This window comes from Haemorhous mexicanus, chromosome 3, assembly GCF_027477595.1.
Source record: "Haemorhous mexicanus isolate bHaeMex1 chromosome 3, bHaeMex1.pri, whole genome shotgun sequence".
In the NCBI taxonomy this organism is placed as follows: Eukaryota; Metazoa; Chordata; class Aves; order Passeriformes; family Fringillidae; genus Haemorhous; species Haemorhous mexicanus.
Window position 1 is genome coordinate 70,735,452 of NC_082343.1, and position 20,211 is coordinate 70,755,662.

Sequence of the window (20,211 nt, forward strand, 5' to 3'; positions counted from 1 at the left end):
AGCATCTTGCTGTGCTCAGCAGCACTGCAATCCCTGTTTGGACCTGCAGGTGCTACCAAAGTACAAATAATATTAAGGACCTGACATTTGCCATCCAGACAATCCCCGAGAAGCAAAGTTTGTTTGAATTAGCGGCACGGCATTTTGAGCATTGCTGAGCTGACAGAAATCAGTCACAAAGCTGCCTATATTCCCAGATGGCACTCAGAGCTCCATGTGTGACTGGGAAAAGCTGCACTTGAGAATAGCTCGTTGCAGCTCTGGGAAGCCAGGCTGCTCTAAATACCCCCTCAGAAGTGTGACCCGGGCAGAAGTGTGGACTTGCACTCACAAAATGTTGTGTGAGACAAAGCGATCCCAGGATGCTGCAGGCTCAGACTGACATCTGCAGCGAGCATGAGCTCAGATGACAGAACATTTGCAACCACCCCCAAATGTCTGTTCCGCTATGCTTGCAGAATATCATCAGCAGTGCAGCAGAGGAGGCTGCGTGACACCGATAACCACTTCTAAACTTCCCCGTGGTGCAGCCTGGAGTATTACCTGCGATTGAAATCAGTAACCGTGTCAGTTCTCCACACCGCTTGCATAAATGAGGCCTCGCACACACCACTTCAGGTTTTTAACTCAACAGCTCTAATCCTAGGAGGTGCCAAGTGCCCTACTTAACCAACAGAAGCTCAGTTATTCAGCGCTTGGCAGAATGAGGCAGAATGATTCCTAGCAGTGCACAGTGGCAGGGCTTGCTCTACTGGAACTGAGAGTATTCTGCTAGTGGCACAGTGATCCCGAACGCCTGACCCAGATAACACATCTTATCTCTGAGATAATTTTGAGTGATTGAACGGGTCCGATCAGAGGGAATTAGAAAAAGAAAAAAAAATGTCTTGGTCTTATGACAGCAGGAAGCTCGCAGTAACAGCTGCTCAACACAGTACCAGAAACACAAATGAAATGTAAACATCATACATTTGTGTTACATGGAGGGAGCTCATGTGACAGGTACATGAGGTATATCAGCAGCAGAATTCCCAGAATTCAGGCTTTAAAACTGGCAATATAAATTCTAACGATGTCATCTCTTGTTTTGATTCTCAGAGTATTGCTTTTTGCAAATCAAGCACAAATGTGGAACACAGAAGAAAAATAAATACAACAGGAAAATTCACAGAACTGTTAATTTTTCTGTGTAATACTTGCTTATGAAGATGCTTTTGTCTGTATTTTAGTCAGATGTATTATCCATCTCTATGGAGAGAGGTGCTGTGGTTTTAAATGCAAGTGGAATCAAAATTCAGTCACCAGAACGAAATTACAATGACGGAAAAACCCATTTCATCATTACTTCTGTCACCCCAGAAAGGTAAAGCTGTACAGCATCTTTTATTCTCTACCTTTAGAACATAAATATTTCTTATAAAGCACATTATCATTTAACACTCACTTTTAAAGTGATACTTGAGTGGGCCTTTTTTTAAGTGACTGATTTTTAAATGTGATTGAAAACTGGCCAGCTTGGGCCGGAGCTCAAGATGATTGAAATTTTTATTGAAACTAAAATAACTGTTTTTCTGAAAGCTTATTAGTTTTCTTTTCCCAGGTAAAAAAACATTTTAATAGCATTTAAGGCAAGCATGAGATTAATTTTTTAACAGGACTGATTCTTCTAACTTGTTAAAACAAGTCCCAATTTACCCTAAAGTAATTGAGGCATCTTCACATAAAGCATTCATCTGGGATGTACAGTGAAACGTGCTAAAAATATTTTTAGCACTGGCAGCCACAAATGTGACTAAATACAGCAGTAGGGAATAAGTCTCTCTCTGTGCTCCTTGTATGTCTTGAAAGGTTTGATTTATTGGTATGTTTTACTATTGTTTATATGTTCGAATTTTTTTAGAAGGTCACATAATCAAAGAAACTTTCTTTAAGAATCTTATCTATTAGATACAAGTATTCTTACTTTCCTAATGGAAATCAAGGTTTGTAGCTATGACTTCTGGCATCCAAGAATCACAGTTTGAAAAGCTGAAGGTGTGAAAAGGTGCCTTGGAATAACATTGGGGATTGTCATGTTTCCCTGAGTTTGCACAACAAAATCAATGTCTGATGCTTTAGTATACTCAGTTTCTTTATAAAGCCAGAGAATCATTCCTGACTTCTGCAACAATTAGTGGATTGCAAAATCAGTTTAGGTAAAAAGCATTGTAAAAGCTCAAACATTGTACTGTGATGAAAGAGAATAGAAAAGGGGATAGGGTCATAAAGAATTAGCATGTGCTTGGATCTTATTTTACCCAAATGGTGGCTCCATCCCTTCATCGGCAATCCCCTAGTTTGTCTTTCTTCATTTTCTTCACAATTTTGAACTTCACAATTTTGAACTTCACAATTCACTGCAGGGTGATATTAAATCCACAGGCCTGCGTACACAGCTTTGCCAATGCACTGCCACTTGTTGCACAGCTGAAATCAAGGTACTCTCATGCCTTTGAGCAGTGGCACTGAGTGATGTGTGCACTGAGTGGAGCATTTTGGGTGCATGTACTGTGCTGTCTGACCACTGGCACCAACATTTCCAAAGCTAGCCTGCAAAATGGATGCTTTGCTTTGCTTTGCAGGTATGAGCTGACTGTTGATGACAAGAAACAGAGCAAGAAGAACCCAGCAAAGGACAGAGCAGGGAAAAGCCCAGACAGCATGAAGAAGTTTTATTTTGGTGGCTCTCCCCTCAGAACACAGCAAGCCAACTTCACTGGCTGCATAAGCAATGCCTACTTCACTAGGTGAGTAACATCCTCCCAAACACATTAACAGGCAGTCACTGCCCTGCCTGACAGCTTGAATAGTAGCTCAGGAGAAGTGATTTATTGTCTCAATAAAAATTCCTCTCTCATTTTGTGAGGCTAGACAGCATGTGTGAATAAGATTCTTACCTTATTTGCCATGGAATCTGTTGGTACAGATATGCTAGGTTAAGATATTGTTAAGGTGGGAATATCTTGATGAAATAAGCTTTCAGTACTGCACCTGCTAATGCTACTGGTGCAATGAATAATTTGCATAGCTGTAATTTACATTTATGTAGCTGTCAGGTCTGCCTTTGAAACAAAATTATATTAAGGCATCTCACAGAAGCTGGGGAGGTTAGGACTTTGGTCATGTAAAAATGGTCAGAATGTGTTGATCTTAATTGCTTTATGAAATGTTCTTATATAGATTTTAAAGTTAAATTTGATGCTGCAGATTGACACTCTGTTTATGCCAGCATGTACACAATAGGCAGATGTAGTATAGGCTGTCCTTGTTACCCATACCTTGACTGATCAATCTGTGCTTTCATCCATGATCCAAGAATGAACCATTCAAATACGATTTAATTATAATTTAATATAATATTTAAATATAATTTAAATATAATTTAAGCCCACTCAAATATAATTTAAACTATAAATGTAAAATTCTGAGATTTTTATGCAGACAATTCTAACACTTGAGAAAAAAAGCTGTTCTTGTCATCTCCTCTTTGAAACACAGGTTGGATCAAGAAGTTGAAGTGGAAGATTTCCAGAAGTACTCTGAGAAAGTTCAGGCATCTTTGTACGGATGCCCTGTTGAATCTCCTCCAGTTGCTCTTCTCTATAAGAAAGGAAAAAACTCATCAAAAGCCAAAGGAAACCGTAATAAAAAGGTCTGCTATAAATTGCTCCAGTGCCACTCAAAAGTTTTCCAAAATTCTCCAAATTATGGATCTAAAGTGCATAAAGGCAGTGTCAAATATATGAACAGGATCCTGTTCCTTTATATATATTCCATCATTGAAAATGATTGCCCTGACATGATCTATCTGGCCTACACTTGCATCATTCTCTTTTGCTAGAATTATAAAATAAAATACCTGACTTCTTCGAAACAGTACTTCAGAAACAAGTCTTTTTGATTTCTTCTGTATTCTAAAGGCAAAAATCTTGCTTCTGTTCTCATCTGCTTCAGTATGGCTCTCTCTTCTGGATACAATTAGCACATATTAATATAAATGAGGAAAAACCTTCCTCCTGCATGCACAGTTTTTAGTCTAAGCATACCCTCTCATGCCTATAATATAGCTGATATCACCAAAAGCAGAGAGAAAAAGATTTAATTATTAAAACTGCAAAAAAAATTAATTGGAATTATGTTAGCTACACAAGTGTTTTGTTCTGTCTTGTTCTGCCTTGTTCTGTCTTGTTTCTGACTTGTTCTGTCCTAAATCAGCATTTACAGTAGATCTGTTCAAGGAAAATTTGACTCAGAAACAATCCTGTTATTTATGTAGGGAAACAATATATTACTAGTTTATATATAAATGACACTGTTATTTTATTATGTCCAATCTTAGCTAAAAATTCTAAAAGCTAAGCTCTTTAAGAGGTTAATAGCTCTTTTTCTATGAAGGTGGGAAGAGATAAAGACAAGATTGCACAGCCTTCATCTGGCCTCAAAAAACTGTATCAAGTGAATTTGCAAAGAGAGCCTCAGTGCCACTTGCCCATGAATCCCAAGGCAACTGAACATGCCTATCAATTTGGAGGAACAGCAAACAGCCGGCAAGAATTTGATCACATACCAAAGGATTTCAGTCAAAGGTAAAGTGACTTTAGAAATAAAAATGAAATATGCTGGGGAAGAGAAAGAAGTTTTTCAATTTTTTAAATTTTCAATTTTCAATTTTTTTAGCATTTCTGCTGTTACCCTGGCTTTGTTCCTTTACAACTTAGGCTAAATTTTGTGTTGAGCCTGTTGTTAGGTTATATTAAAAGGTGCTTCAGTTGAGTAAGAGAAAAACATAGATTGTGCTTCCAGTTACATCCCTCTTGTGGAATCTTCATCTGCATTGCATATTAACAAAATGTGTCTCCTTTCCTATTTGTGTGAAGCTTTTGAGGATGTTAGTTCTATACAAGCAATGCACAATAATCAGTCTCTTTACACAAGAAGTAAAGGCATTAAAGCAGAAAGGAAGCAGTAACATGCTGAGTGGTCCTTGTCAGTAGTTTAATCTTCACAGTGCAGTAAAACACAAAGCTATGAAAACCTGGTCTGATTCAAGCCATAATAGAAATCTAAGTAATAATGAGTCCAGATACTGTTGAAATTTAATATTCATGTTCCCACGAAATATCTCATGCAATATTCAAAATCCAATAAGGATTTTGGTTTAATACTTTCCATTAAAGACTATAAATTCAACAACACAGCACTTCCTGGAAGCATACCAGACCACTAATTCAGAAAAAAGAGTGTTCCTTCCTGATTTAAATTAGAAAGTCATTATGTTCATTTTAATTCAATGCATTTAACTTAGGGCAGTTCTGATGGCACCCATATGAAGGAAAATCCAAACTCTAGTATCTTCATCCTACCTTCACTCCTAAAACATATATTTATTTGCCAAATCTTATTAAAGCTTCATTTTTGTAATGTTGATTTTTAAAAAGTTATGAGTTGGGTCATTTTAAAACAACTAATATTGGCAAGGGACTGTCTGTGGAATGTACACACACATGGCATTGGGAATGTATAGATTTTTGAGACAATACGAAGAATGGAAACTAGGTTAGACCTGACATCAGAAGAAGGAGGAATCAGTTCTGGCACTGTCTAAAACCAATACAGCTTTGGAATGTTTCAGACCATGAGTAATAATAGCAATCACTCAAGAAATTTTCACTGTGACAGTGTCAAACCAACAATGGTATGACTTCCTATGCTGACTTGGACTTCACAAGGAACTACAAGGAAGGAGAATCTTCAGACAAGTCTGGAATAACATTAAACATCAGGCCTCCGTGCCATCACACTTAAAAATTCCCCCAGCCCTGCTGTTTAACATAAAAGGAAAAGTACTGTCAGATTTTGGTGGTCTGCATTGAACTTATTCACTCTAGAGATTTTAATTTTTGAAAAAAAGTTCCTCACCAGGCAGCTTTTTCTCCAGCTTTGAGTTCTGCTCAAAAAACCATCACAGAATGTTTCTCAGAAACACCACTTCCATAAAGCAGAAGAATATCTTTTTGGATGAAAGAAAAATCTCAGTCTTCCTCTGCCTGATGTTTGATTTAAATCAAAAGTATCTGCTTTAATGTTAATGTTGTGTTTTTATGTGCCAGAGCTCAGTTCTCTATCAGTCTGAAAACTCACTCATCTCATGGAATGATTTGCTACGTTTCGGATCAAAAGGAGACCAACTTCATGGCGCTTTTCGTAGCTCATGGCCGACTCATTTTTATGTTTAATGCGGGTCACCAGAAGATAAGGATTAAGAGCCAAGAGAAATACAATGATGGTCTGTGGCACAATGTAAGTAGAAGAAAGCAATCATGATGGCACATGCTGTCAAGGATGCAGTAAAGACACTCATGTGACAGCTCAGGGAGTTTTCATTCATGTATTCATAAACACATCTATATGATGAGAAACTTCCATAAATATTTTTAATCTTCCAAGCAGCATTTTAATAAGTCATTATCTAGGGACAGGAATGTGCGTCAGTTGTAAAAATTCAGCAATTCCCAACACTAACAGCTGAACAGAAATGAAGGAAACAAGCAGAGCAGTAAGGTAATTAAGAGTTAAATGAGTTATTAAAGGAAAGACTAGAATAATTTTGTTCAGCAAATATCTTTGAAGTGCCTAAGAAAGGAGTACAGATGTCTTAGGCTACCTCAGTAGTCTACGAAAATAAAAAGACAATTTTAGGAGTCAAGGTGAATTTCTCCCTGTAGGTATCTCTCCTCATTAACTACAGAGAAAATCTACAGCTACTAAACCACTGACTCTGGCACTTAAGTGTTTAAAGCAGGTTGGATGAATCCATACCATAAAATGAATGATGACTGTGAAAATGCTAACAGTGATAGGTAGATCTCAGTAGACCTTATGACACCTTAGTTACCTCTGCCTTGTACACCAATATGTAAGAGAGGCAGCAGTTTTACTATCTAGCCTTCATATGAATGTGAAAAATGAGGGTTGTCCAGCAAAGAATACTGGCAGTTAGCAAAACAGCCTTGTAGAGTATCGCTCACACACTTTTCTTCTCAAATGTCTCATCTTCCACTGCACAACAGTGATCCATTAACAGATGGAAGTAATCTTCCACATTTTTTTCTTCCCTTCCTAGGTGATATTTATTAGAGGCAAAAATATTGGTCGCTTGATAATCGATGGTCTCCGAGTACTAGAAGAATCTTTTGATGGGAATGTGAATAGTTGGCAAGTCACTGAACCACTCTATATTGGAGGTGTAGCTCCCGGAAAAGCTGTAAAAAACATCCAGGTAAAGCAGACCTCTATGTAGAGACCCCATACCTCTGTGTAAAGTTAATACAAAAGTTGACTGTAGGGATGAGATCAGACAAAATCTTATTAAGACCCTGACCCTCGTCCTGCTAAGGAGCAGACAGCTCAGCTCATGTATAGAGCAAAGCTTCCACAGGGCTGGGCTGGTGGTAGCTGGGTAAGGCTTCCACAGCCTTGCAGCAGCAGCTGGGAAACCAATGGTCCACGAGGAACAGAAAAATCCTAGTGACATCCAAAATTAAATGAGACAAATAATGTTAGGCAAGATTCACCCTGAGGTGTGAGAGACAGAACGAGTTTTGGAGACATTTTGATCTTCTCCTAGTACTTCTGTTTTAAGATAATACCTAGAGGTCAGGATTCTGTTCTACAGCTTGGTACTGAAGTATACGGAAAGGAGCGTTAAACCAAAAATGAACGTAATATTCTCTTTCAAGGTAATCTTTGGTGTTATGTGCCTAACAAGATCGATAAACTTCTCTGAAAAAGTAGACCCCTGTCTTGCCTTGAGACTATGAGGTATATGTATAGCACTGCCTTGCCCTACTTGTGTTTTGTTTCTCACAGTTCAGTAAGGGCTGAGAAACACAAGCTGGAATTCCCTTGAAGTCATCAAAAATACATGAGAGGCCATGAGAACCATTTTTCCTGCTTCCCTTCTCTGGAATTGTTTTTAGTTCAAAACTGATGTGCCAGACAATCACAGCCTTAGGGCTTATAAACAAGTAAAAATAAGGACAGAAGAATCTATTTCCTTCCAGAAGCAGTTTATTTACTAATCAAGGTTTTTTCTACTCCTCAGATTAACTCTGTCTACAGCTTTAGTGGTTGTCTCAGCAACTTACAGCTCAATGGAAGATCACTTACTTCAGCTTCACAGACATTTAGTGTAACACCTTGCTTTGAAGGCCCATCAGAAGCAGGAACATACTTTTCATCAGAAGGAGGATATGTCGTCCTTGGTAATATATTCCTAACCAAATGTATCCCAAAATAGGACTGTGGTATTCACTGTGCTTCAGAATGGCATTTTTCACTAAAGAGTGTGGTAATTTCCAAGGCTGTGAGCTGTAAGGATTATCAGAAACAGATCACTATTGTGCTAAGCAGATTATATTGAAAGGTCACAATGTCGCTGTGAAACTTAAATGTTGTTAAATAAACACATCTGTATGTATGTATGTGTTTCAAATAATAATTTAATAAGGGAATAATTTTAATGAGGGAACAGACCATAATATGTTAAAAATTAGCATAGAAGTCAACATGGCCAAGACCAAGTACCCCATCAAATGGTCATCCCTTATTTTTTTAATTAACATGTAAATAAAAAATCCTGCAGAAAGGCTTTTGGCATGTCTTGACACAGAACAGCATGACAGAACATATCTATTCTGTCATTTAGGCCTACTGCGTTCCAGGAAGAGTTTTAGAAGGGTGTTTCAGTCACATAGGCTCTGATCTGAACAAGAAAGGAAACTGCAAAACCCTATTCACTGGCAGCACCAAGAAGAATCAGACTAATGTTTCTAATTTGCTCTCTGGCCTGTAACCAGTTTGAAAAAGGGAGTTTCTTCTACTGAATCATCAAAGCTCAAGTGAACTCCCACTCACTCAATAATGACTGCTGAGTGTCTAGGAAATTGCACAATAAGAAACTGCCAAAAAATACAGACCATTTACTTTCTGTTATCCATTTCATTGCTAAGAAACATTTTTAAACAAAATACAGTTTTTAAATAATGAGAAAAGTAAATAAACCTTTATTAGTACTCCAAGCAAACACAACCAAAACAGAAGTTGAAATGGGTCATTGACACCACATCATGCTATCTCACATTTCAATAGTTTTAAGAACAAACAAAATCCATCCTCTGATGTTCTACTTTGACTTTGAATAAATGTCCAATTTCATCACTAACTCAGTACAAAAAGAATGTTATTCTTTTTACTTCACAGATGAATCCTTCAGTTTAGGCCTGAAATTTGAAGTTGTTTTTGAAATACGTCCCCGAAGCAGCTCAGGAATCCTACTGCATGGTCACAGCGTGAATGGAGAGTACCTGAATATGCACATGAGAAATGGACAGGTATAAAGAAGGTCTCATCTCTTCCACTGCCTTTACTGGTTTCTCTTCCACTTTCTTGGGCTTCGATGCATGCAGATTTTGTCTTATGAATTTGCCATTAACTGATTCTTACTTCTCCCCTAAATATAATAACAGCCTAGATTAGCCAAACCAAATATTTGTTTTAAAATACTAAAATCAACACCTGACACAAGTTCAGATCACTTTACTAATAAAAGCCATAAATATTTTGCTGTGAGCTGAAAAGAAGCAAAAGCACTATTTGGCACTGCTCCTTTACCCACACATTAAAAATGTATCACAGTTACAAGTAAGGTAACTATCAACATTTTTTTTATTTCTTATTTCTTAAAAAATAGTCTGAGTTACACTCAGTCTCTTCTTTCTTTATCAGATATATGTGTGATGGAAAGAGTGAGGGAAAGGAAAATTCTGACTGTCTGTTGGCCTGGTTTCTACAGGCTCTGGATTTCAAACGAAGGAGAGAGGTTTGAAATTAACCCACCAGACAGTTGTTGCTATTGCTATTTTTTATTGTGTTCATTGATAAAATCTGGATCTCTTCAGGCTATGCACTGCACACCTACAGTAATAAATTTCAGTCTTAGGTGAACAACACAAGCAAAGATTTAGAGCACAGGAAATCTTGGCACTTTTTTGGTCTTTCCTGAAGAAGAGAAACTCAGGGCCCAGTCAAGAGACTAAGCAGTGCGGACATTCTTCAATCACTGATGTGCACCTGTCAATCAAAGTGGAAGGGTATTTAACTGGGGCTGGCTGTACCTCAGTTAGAAATGCAACATCTGAGGAAACACTCTCACCTCTTCTCCAGCTACAGCAGATACCTACAACAGAGTGACTGAGTAAACAGTTAAACATCATGATTCATCCTATCCTAAAGCAGGTGTCTAATTAGGTGACTAAATGAGCTGTTATTCAGAGATTATTTTTCTATTTTGGCTATAGAGAGAACAGGTGCTTCAGTCAGGCACCTAACTTTTGACAGCTGATTAGGTAAGATGAAGCCCATTCTTACCCCTGTATCTAGTGAACAAACAGAGAAATTCTTAAGTACATTGTGCTGATATGTGTCATGCCACACCCAAAAGCTGAGTCTATATAGAGCCGGTCCAGTATAGCACTTCTTATGTCAAGTTCTAACCAATGTTCTGCATGTCCAATAATTTTTCTGGTTTTCCCAACTGTACCAACTGGTCTAACAAAAGGTGCTGCTTCACTTACTTCCCACCTCACTTCCTGTATAACGCATATGCAATTTATAAACAAAATTCACTCTGGAAAAGCAGCTTTTCTCTGCTTGTCACTGCAGCAGTTCAGTACCTTCTTAGTAAGGATCAGTGTGTCTTTAGAATTAATTATCTGCTCTCTCTGAATGCATTACAAAAGACCTGTTTTGTGAAAACCATTTTGCTGAACAAATAAGATCAGCAACTATAATTCATTTTTTAAATGTACACATTTCTATCAGTACAACTTGTCTGGGTGATTTATTAAGGAGTCACTTTCTCCTGTGATTCTTTATTTGCTTCAATCTATACATTTTGTCTAAGGGTGGATAAAATAGAACATGAGGATCATTTTAATTGTGTTTGTTGGTGCCCTTCTGGAAAAAAAATTAATATGTTTTGGTTACAACTGTATCAAAACCCTCTAGAATTAAAAATAAGTTGTTTCATTGTGAGAGACTATTTACAAGGGCATGCAGAGACAGGACAAGGAGGAATGGCTTCAAACTGACAGTAAAGTTAGATTAGATATTAGGAAGAAATTCTTTGCTGTGAGGGTGGTGAGGCTGGAACAGGTTGCCCAGAAAACCTGTGGCTGCCCCATCCCATGAAATGTTGAAGGCCAGGTTTGATGCTACTGAGCAACCCAATCTTATGAAAAGTGCTACTGTCCATGGCGGGGGGGGGAGGGTTGGAACAAGATGATTTTTAAGGCCCCTTCCAATCCAAACCATTCTATGATTCTGTGATTTTCAGTCAGCATAGAGTCAGCATAATCAGGAACAACTTCAGCATTTGAAAAACCTGAGTGGTTGGGCTCAGAGTTTGGAATTCTCTGGCAATCACCACTAGGAATCTCATGTCCCACAACAAGGGCACAGCGCTGTTTTGCTGCTACTGCACCATTTCCATGAAAAAAGATATTAATCCATTAACTAAAACAGAGGTGCAAAATTCAGAATTATGTTCACCTTCTAGCTCTGCCAGGGACTTACTGGTAAGCTTGAATAAGTAACTTAAAAGTAATACTTTATTTTTCTGTCTCTTCCTTTCTCATATCTTTTCCACTTGTTTATACTTGGGTTTTCATGTTTTCCTTATTAAGTGGCTAGCAAGATGCCAAAAACATCATCTGATGCCTCTAAACACTAATTTATCACAGAGGAAATTATAGAGTAGAGGTACTAGTAAATGAGTGAAATTAGCTCTTCTTTTTAAATCTTTTCTTGAACTCTTCCTTGAGATAATTAGGAGTGTCTCAGAACCATTGAATCTGAACAGTTAAAAAAAAACACCAAAAAAAAAAAAAAAAAAAAAAACAAAGCAGACAAACAAAAAAACAAAACAACTTAAATTTGGATTTAAAAGGTACTTTTTTTTGAAGAATTTAATGAAGCCGTGTTTTCCTTTCTCTTGGATATTTGACATGTTTTGAGTGGGGAATACAATATTATTAAAACAGAAGGTAAAAAGAGAAAAGGAGGGGGTTTACAGTGATGATTACATTTTCCCTCAGGTTACTGTGAAACTGAATAATGGAATCAGGGATTTTTCAACTTCAGTGACACTGAAACAGAGTCTCTGCGACGGCAGGTGGCATCGAATTGCAGGTCAGTAAAAGGTGATTTTCCTCTAATTAAGGTAACAAAGCCCGTCCCTTTGTCCCTAGATATCCATCTCCACGAGCTAGAGCACTGGCAATGCAGAAGTATTTTCAGTTCTTCTTTTTCACCTGCCAAGACCCAAGTTTGTGTGAAAGACACAGTCATAGTCATACCTCAGACATAGAACTGTAGGGCTTCCTGGGAAGACAAGCACGGGTTCCTACAAAGATAGGAAAACCAAACAAAGATGGAAGCTCCCTGTTCAAAGAACAGAAAGCAGCCTATCGGAAATTCTGGCTACCTTTACTAATTCATATACCAGATTACAGTCTTCCTTTCCCAGTTAGAGGTTAAATAAATTGAGAGATTTAGGTACAAGTATATGCTGCCCTTTAAAGTCAAATAACAAGACAGATGTGGGGAACCTTTTGCTCACGATAGAGAGATGTCTACAGCTGGGATTTTGCCTCTGTGCCAGACAGTCCTCCTTCTTTCCTGGTTTTGAAAGTCAAAAAGCACTTCCTGGGTACTTTGAACCACCTCATCTTCCTGTCTAGATGTGGACTTAGAATGTCTTCCACTATCACTGCAGAAGTGATCTGAGTCTGCACCCTTTCCACAAGCATTCTGTTTCCCTTCTGAAGGAAATTCAGGCACACAGTGAGGGAGAAGCCTCACTGCATTCTAATATATCCCTAATTGGGAGTGATTGGGCAACAGTTTTTTTAAAGCCACAAGCCATTGTATGCTCATAACCTGGAACCTAAACAATGCCACCAGGCATCAAGAGCCCCACTCAAAAGCACCCTTGCTCCCTCTGTATCTACCATCAGTCCTGCTGTATGCCAGAATCCACTCACAGTCACTGATGGCTCACACCCAATCTAGCAAACACAAAATCAGCTACTCACACCAAAGAGATAACTCCTGTCTGTCGTAAAAGACTCATTTCAGACTTCTTGCTGATCCCTGTTCCTTCTCCTTTCAGTTATTAGAGACGCAAATGTGGTGCAGCTGGACGTAGACTCTGAAGTCAACCATGTGGTAGGGCCGCTAAATCCAAAGGCAATGGACCACAGGGAGCCAGTGTTTATTGGAGGTGTACCAGGTACGTTTTCGGTATCTTTGTGGTACATTGTTCTGAGATTTCAGCCCTGTTTCCAGAGAAAGACTAAGTTTTAATCTCAAAAAAGAACAAAATATGTGAACAACCTGGTAAAATTCAAAGGTTCAAGAGCTGATCATAAATGTTCTGCCTCATGTTCTCAAAGAAAAAGATGTGCTGCTTCACTGAAATTAAAACATTCACAGCTGCTGGAGGGCAAGGTATGGATTCACTAGAGAAGTCAGCCAACAACAAACAAAATTTCTTTTTTTTTTCTTTTTTTCCTTCCCATGTGGGCTAACTCTTTTTTTAAGAAGTGATTTATTTATTTATGGGATTGGAAATTCACTGTAACTGGAGTCCCAAGGTTTAGTTGCTGGTAGGCTTCTTTCTTCGTCTTCAAGCAATGGCATCTTTGAACACAAGATGGAGATTCTTTTTCTTTCTAGGGGTTTCTGTTAGACAGATTTCTGCTGCTGTGTATTTGTGACTCACAGACCATCTGTGTAGCATGGGCCAAGATTACTACATTTCCTTCCCTTATTCAACAGACAGAGCTACTCTGTTGGGGTTCATATACAAACTGTAATCAACACTATGTGATCCAATTTTTAAGTCAACTCCCGTACATTTCTCAGTGAAAACATGCAGCATTATTTCTCTGAGCCTTGCATGTCAATCATTAACAGTTCTAAATACAAAATTCATTATAATGCTTATCTTGGATTACTGGCTTGAGTGCGTGGTGTTCACATCCATCCCACGCTACCAGGAGGTAAAATGAGCCTAAAGGAATAATAAAATCTATGCACAGATGCCTGCTCACTCTTTAAATCCAAACTGGAATTTTATTAGGACAGAACTCTTCCCAGAGAGGTAATATAAAGGGGTAATTGCAAATGCTGTTCTGCTTCATAATAGAGCCTCTATTTCTACATTAATTATAGAATACTAAAGCAATGCCATACACTGGCTCTATAATGCTATTATCTGCCTGGCACAGGAAACTCTTACACAGAACTTCACAACAACATAAAAGATACAATACTAAATAATGCCATGCAGATACAGCCAACTGAAGGCAAACTAACAAATCAGACACAGATTACAATACATGTGATGTTAAATTACAAAAACAGACACTGGGACTCATCTACCCTGTTACTTAAAAGAAAATGTAGTTCTCAAAAAATGGAAAATTGTGTTTCTATTGCTAATATAGCATCAAGAGTTTCACATAACTGTAGATAACTAACTTTTCTTTAATGGCTTCTAGGACACTGGCAGTAGGCCAAACATTTTAAAAGAAGATTCAGAAGAGCTGCACTTAGTAGCAAAGTTCTGTTGCCAAACTGATTATTTTGCCCGTCATGAGCTCTAAACTTTTACTTATTTAATTTTTTTGATCTTCTTTTTCCAGAGTCTCTGCTAACATCAAGCCTGACTACACGCAATTCCTTCATTGGCTGCATTCGTAACTTCATGATTGATGAAAAGCCAGTGAGTTTTAGTAAAGCAGCTTTGGTTAGTGGTGCTGTAAGCATTAATACCTGTCCAGCAGCCTGATAGTGCACTGCATCAATTTTGAAAAGTTCCTTAGACCACAGCAAGAAAAATAGAACAAAAGAAACCATGTCCAGCAAGACAAGAAGAATGAAAATATCACAGCCACATCTAGAGAAAGCAGGAAGGGGGGGGGGGGGGGTCACTTCTAATATTTACATGCAAACAAAAATCACTGAAGAATAAAAGCTGTTGCTTCTGCACTTCTCTTAACATACCACAAGAGTGAGCTTTACCATTTCTTATAGTGTACGTGTGGCCAGTCTGTTACATGAAAATATGAGATTATAAAATAAATTAAAATTATATTAAATATGTTACTTTCAAAATAGATCATCTATATAATCTCATTTCATATCTTAGTCACCCTTTGTTCCACAGAAAAAGATCTGCTAATGCACATTAAAGAATAAAGCTAGATAATAGATTTACATCGCAAATACTGTAAAAAGATCTTACTGTATATTTTTAATTTTCCATTCAACTCATTTATATATTCCTCAAATAAAATGGGGGGAAGAGAGTATACTAATTATGTAAGCTTACAAACAATGAAAAATTAAAAATTTTATTCCACTTCTAGACTTCATGGATGTGTTCTAGCACAGTATGAAGAGAGGATGTATATCTTTTAAGACAGATGCTTTATATATAGACTCATTTACCTAAACTAGGTAATTTTAGAGTAATGCTTGCCTTAGAGACAATTTTAAATTTCAAGTTTTTTCTCTGAATTTTTAAATGCACTTACATACAAACACAGCACTAAATTCACAATCTCATTGTGATCTCATTTGCACTAATGTTACACAAGTAAACATGAAGCGTAGAACGCAGAATCACAGTCACAGTTTCAGGTGACTCCCTTATCATACAAAAACATCACTTCCCCGTGAGACTCCTGCAGGACTTCAATTTACAGTAGAAATCCTCAAACAAGGAACAGGTTCCTTCAGAAGACATGCTGCTGCAGAGGAACCAAGAGTGAAACAGGAAGATGTAAACAGAAGGCAAAGGGCTGCAAATCTGAGCTATGTTATAACCATAGAAAGTAGATGGAAGTTAATAGTAGGGTTCAACTCAAAGTAGGCTTGCACACCAAACAGACACAAGTCACTTGCAAATCTTAGTCCCTTCAATCATCACCTACAAGGAATCAAAGCCATTTAGCTTTCTTTTCTTTGAAGTATAAAGTAATGTAATAAAGAATAAAGTAATGAAAGTTTTATGGTTGCTGAGCAAATTATTGTTGGAACCAATTCAAAACATGACCAGCTGCAAAGCAGGAAACTATGGAATGCAAAAATATAGAACAACACCCGAGAGACTAAAAATTAGTAAGAATTCATCTGGAAAACACACAAATGAAAACAGGAATCCAAAGATCTTGAAAGCATGGAGAGATGGAAGAACCACCAGAATAAGATACATATGTAAGCACAAATCAGCAGCTTCCCTATTACTCTCAGTAGGGTGAAAAAAGAGTTTTGACACACTGCAGCAGACTTGGCTTACTCTGGATAAAGAACTGCAACCTCTAGATACACAGGCACAGGAAATCTCCAGCAGCTGGGACCCCATCACAGACTCTCCACTTGCTTCTAGAGTCCAGTGTTGGGTGATAAAGGAACAACATAGTGTGGGTCCAGTAGCCACTGCCTCTCCTGTCACCAGCCCTGTCAGCTCTGCTCATACTTTCAGCCCCATTCCTCTTCTGCTTGTCTTCTCCTGAACATGTCCCCTTTTCCCTTCCCTGCAGCTCTCAGGCAATATGCTCCAAGGACTGATTCCCTTTCCAACTCCAAGATTACAGGGGAGTGATAAACAGACCCTTCTTTTCCTCACTCCAAAGCCCACTGCTCATACTTGAGAAGCAAACAGTAAGAGTATCCCTCTGAAGTCTCTCTGGTTCAGGCATGGATCTCTAAATCCAGTTGCCTTCAAATGCCATCTTTGTCTCAGGCACCAAAACCAGTATCCTTGCTCATCTTTTTCTGCTCCCAGCTACTACCCAGAAATGGAACAGAAAATTTAGGGCTTTTGCTTCAGGAATATTTTCTTTTTGGTGTTGAGGGCAAATGTCCTCAGATCAGTGAGCTGGGTTCCCAGTGGTTACAGAGGCCATGGGTGGTGTCAGAGCTGTACAGCTAGGAGCAGGGGTAAGAAAGGAAGTCTCTCTCCTCCCAGTGCCAGTGAGTTGTTAGATTAGCTCAAAAAAGCTCATGACACCACAACCTGAGCTAAGCTTCCTCAGGCCCTGGTCTCCAGGACCCTGTTGCTGGAGAGAAAAGAACAGCAGATTCCCTGCTTAGATAGGTTGGTTACAAGGATTACTGAAATTCCTTTTGAGTTGCCTGCAGCTGCTCAGCAGAGATAGCCAGGAATAGCAAATGCTTGTGGCCCCAAAGAGCACCAGAGTTTAGTGAATGCTGGTATTAAGTGGAGCATTGTATGTTAACTGGTACACACATGCTCAGAATGTTTTTCTGTCTCACACCTACTTCAAACCAAAGCATATTTTCTCATATCCCCATCCAAGCTCTGTGATTAACAATATTTCTCTTAGCCATATTTGCTGCAATGTGATTTGGTTTTGTTCTGTGGATTTATGTATAAGAATGAGTTTTCTGATTTAATCAGTCCTTTGCATATTTTATATATGGAAAACTAAAAATACACTAAAACAGTATGTGAATAAAAAGCAATTTAAATTCATAAACTGCTACTATTCAATTTACTTCTCTTTACTATATCACCAGCTAATCAAACACAGCACTATTTTGGAGGGCGTCTTCATCAATTTTCCCTTCTAGGCTTCAGAGGTGTGGGTCTTCCCTCTGCAGAATAGGGTTTCCAAAGAAAAACACTATAAACCAGAGGATACTTGCAGACTCAGGAGAGAGCAGAAAATAATGTAAATTTCCCTGCCCCCAACATCCACGTAGACCTTTAACATTACCATTTCATATGTGCCAAAGAAAGCCAGTCTGTGATGCATTATGCTGCACATACCTCTGCATTCATTTTAAGGGCTGCTGATGTTTAAGAGAAGGCAACTGCCTAAGCAAAAATCTTCCCAGAATTCAATTTGTCTCCTGTACCTATCTTAAAAATTATACCTTCAAAGTACAAAACCCTTCATCTACAAAGATTTGAGAAAAACCTTCAAGTTCTGAGCTACATTGTCAGATTGTCCATTTCCATTTTTAACATGAATATAACTATCTAAATTTTGCAGAAAGCTTACAAGAAATGAGCACTGACTCTAAGTAGATTATAACTTTTCTCTGGCACCTTCCAGGTTTTAATAAGTGTTGTTATAGCCATTATCTAAATCAGGGCTGCAACTACACTGTTATTGTATCCCAAAATATTCTGAAATTGGACATTTGCATGACTATGCAATAAAGAAACCAATTTCAAGATCAAAGGCTCAGGAAATTGCTCCAAAATAGAGGATTTAAATGGGATCTCGGCCCCCTCTATCTCTTACATCACAAGATTTGTAGAGAATACCCTCCTCCTCAAGAATCCAGGGTATGGACAACAGCCTAAACAAAAAAATGAAAGATGAAGTGTTACAAGCCTGACAGTAATTTCCCAAAATACAACAATTCTGAATTTAAAAAGACTCAAACAAACAAAAAATAGAAAAAAAATCAAAATTAAAACCAACAAGCCTTCATATGTGAACTAAGTCACAATATAAGTCAAAGGATAACATTAGTTCAAATTTCAGTGTATTCTCCCTACAGCAGCATGTGGCCTAAATAGACAAATGACTTATTAAAAAGATGCTAAAAGCATAGCACACATATTTAACTCGTGATACACTTTTGGCTCTTGTTACAGTGTGTTATTTAAGGGTTATTCACAGATTCACTGTGGTCCATGGAGATTCACTTCTACAAAAAACACAAGTTATTTATACAATTATTCAATTTGTGGCCCAAAGGTGTGGAACACCATTCCTGTATGACACACCAGCAAAATGTTACCTAGAAATTAAGGGTAAGAAACACATATTACCGTAAGTCTGTTGATTAAATTATTAACATAGACAAAAGTGTCTCCAAGGAGACCTATATCGATTCATGCATTTTTTACTAACAAAACAGAAAGTCATGTGTGTGATTATTTCTTTCACAGAGTTGAGCTGACTGTTTCATTAAACATCTGAGCATATTCACCAAGCCAAACTGGCTACTACACGTCAACTTCCTTCCCTTGGACCTCCTTTGGCAGCTAAAAATTATCCCCACATGAACATGAATCTCAGTTGCACCTCCAATTCACAGTGTTTCCAAGCTCAAAGAGAATAATCACTTTCCATTTGCCTTCACACACCACTTAAAGAACACTGGAAGCCAAAGCTCAGAGCGTCATCTTGCAACATCACGTTCAATAGTGTGAATCTCACTAAGCTGAATCTTCATGGGACATAGAACACAAACACTACAACTAACTTTAAAAAAAAAGTAGAAAGTGGAGCTAATTACACAAGAAGAAAGAAAGTCAGATACAGTAATGTTAAGAGATTCTGTAGAATTTAAATTAAGCAATAGAATGCTTGTAGCAATGTTGTACTGCTTTTAACCTTAATTAAGGCTGAGAAGACAAGTGAAAAGAGTTTAAGGACATGACAGTAGGCAAGAAGTATAGAAGCAGTTTGACATCTAATATCAAGAACAGAGGACAGCCTATGAGTTTGGACCACTTCAAAAAAACACAGGGAACAAAATTAAGTTATAGGTTACATCTTATCTGTCCAGAGAGAAAGGACTACCTACTTTCCTGTTTAATATTCATGTAGTTTTACACTGGTGATTAGTTTATGGAAAAGACAGTTTGAAGCAGTAGTACTCTATTCATGCTAAGCATGCCTATAACACTAAAGCCACTGGTCCTTTTCACACATTTCATACATAACACTTGAGTAAGCTTGAGCCACTCAGTACTTTTTCTTAAGAACAAGAGGATTTCAATTAAGTTTCACAAATTTAGTCTGTGTATCTATTTCTTGTACATAATGCATTCTTGTACTGTACAATATTTTATTTGCTGCAATATACACATAATCTTTCCAGGAAAGTTTGGGGGTTTTTTTTGTTAAATAGTCATTAACTATACATTTATTTTTACGTAGACCTACAATTAATCTCTACCAGGTCATGTCTAGGAGCAAAAAAAGGATTAAAAATTCTATTTAACGATTTTTTTGTACACCAGCATTACAAATAATCTATTTGGAAAAAGAGTAT

At 37.8% G+C, this 20,211-nt stretch overlaps 1 protein-coding gene across 1 annotated transcript in view; it reads left to right on the forward strand.

Annotated features, from left to right (window-relative positions):
- Window positions 1–16,176, forward strand: part of LAMA4 (laminin subunit alpha 4) — a 96,504-nt gene extending 80,328 nt beyond the window's left edge. Inside the window, exons 28-38 of the mRNA XM_059842260.1 lie at window positions 1,230–1,363; window positions 2,622–2,786; window positions 3,538–3,691; window positions 4,435–4,625; window positions 6,150–6,339; window positions 7,163–7,318; window positions 8,144–8,303; window positions 9,301–9,431; window positions 12,195–12,288; window positions 13,271–13,390; window positions 14,808–16,176. Of these exons, the coding sequence (XP_059698243.1) occupies window positions 1,230–1,363; window positions 2,622–2,786; window positions 3,538–3,691; window positions 4,435–4,625; window positions 6,150–6,339; window positions 7,163–7,318; window positions 8,144–8,303; window positions 9,301–9,431; window positions 12,195–12,288; window positions 13,271–13,390; window positions 14,808–14,953 (1,641 nt within the window). The 3' untranslated portion in view covers window positions 14,954–16,176. The remainder of the gene's footprint in view (window positions 1–1,229; window positions 1,364–2,621; window positions 2,787–3,537; window positions 3,692–4,434; window positions 4,626–6,149; window positions 6,340–7,162; window positions 7,319–8,143; window positions 8,304–9,300; window positions 9,432–12,194; window positions 12,289–13,270; window positions 13,391–14,807) is intronic.
- The last annotated feature ends 4,035 nt before the right edge of the window (window positions 16,177–20,211 follow it).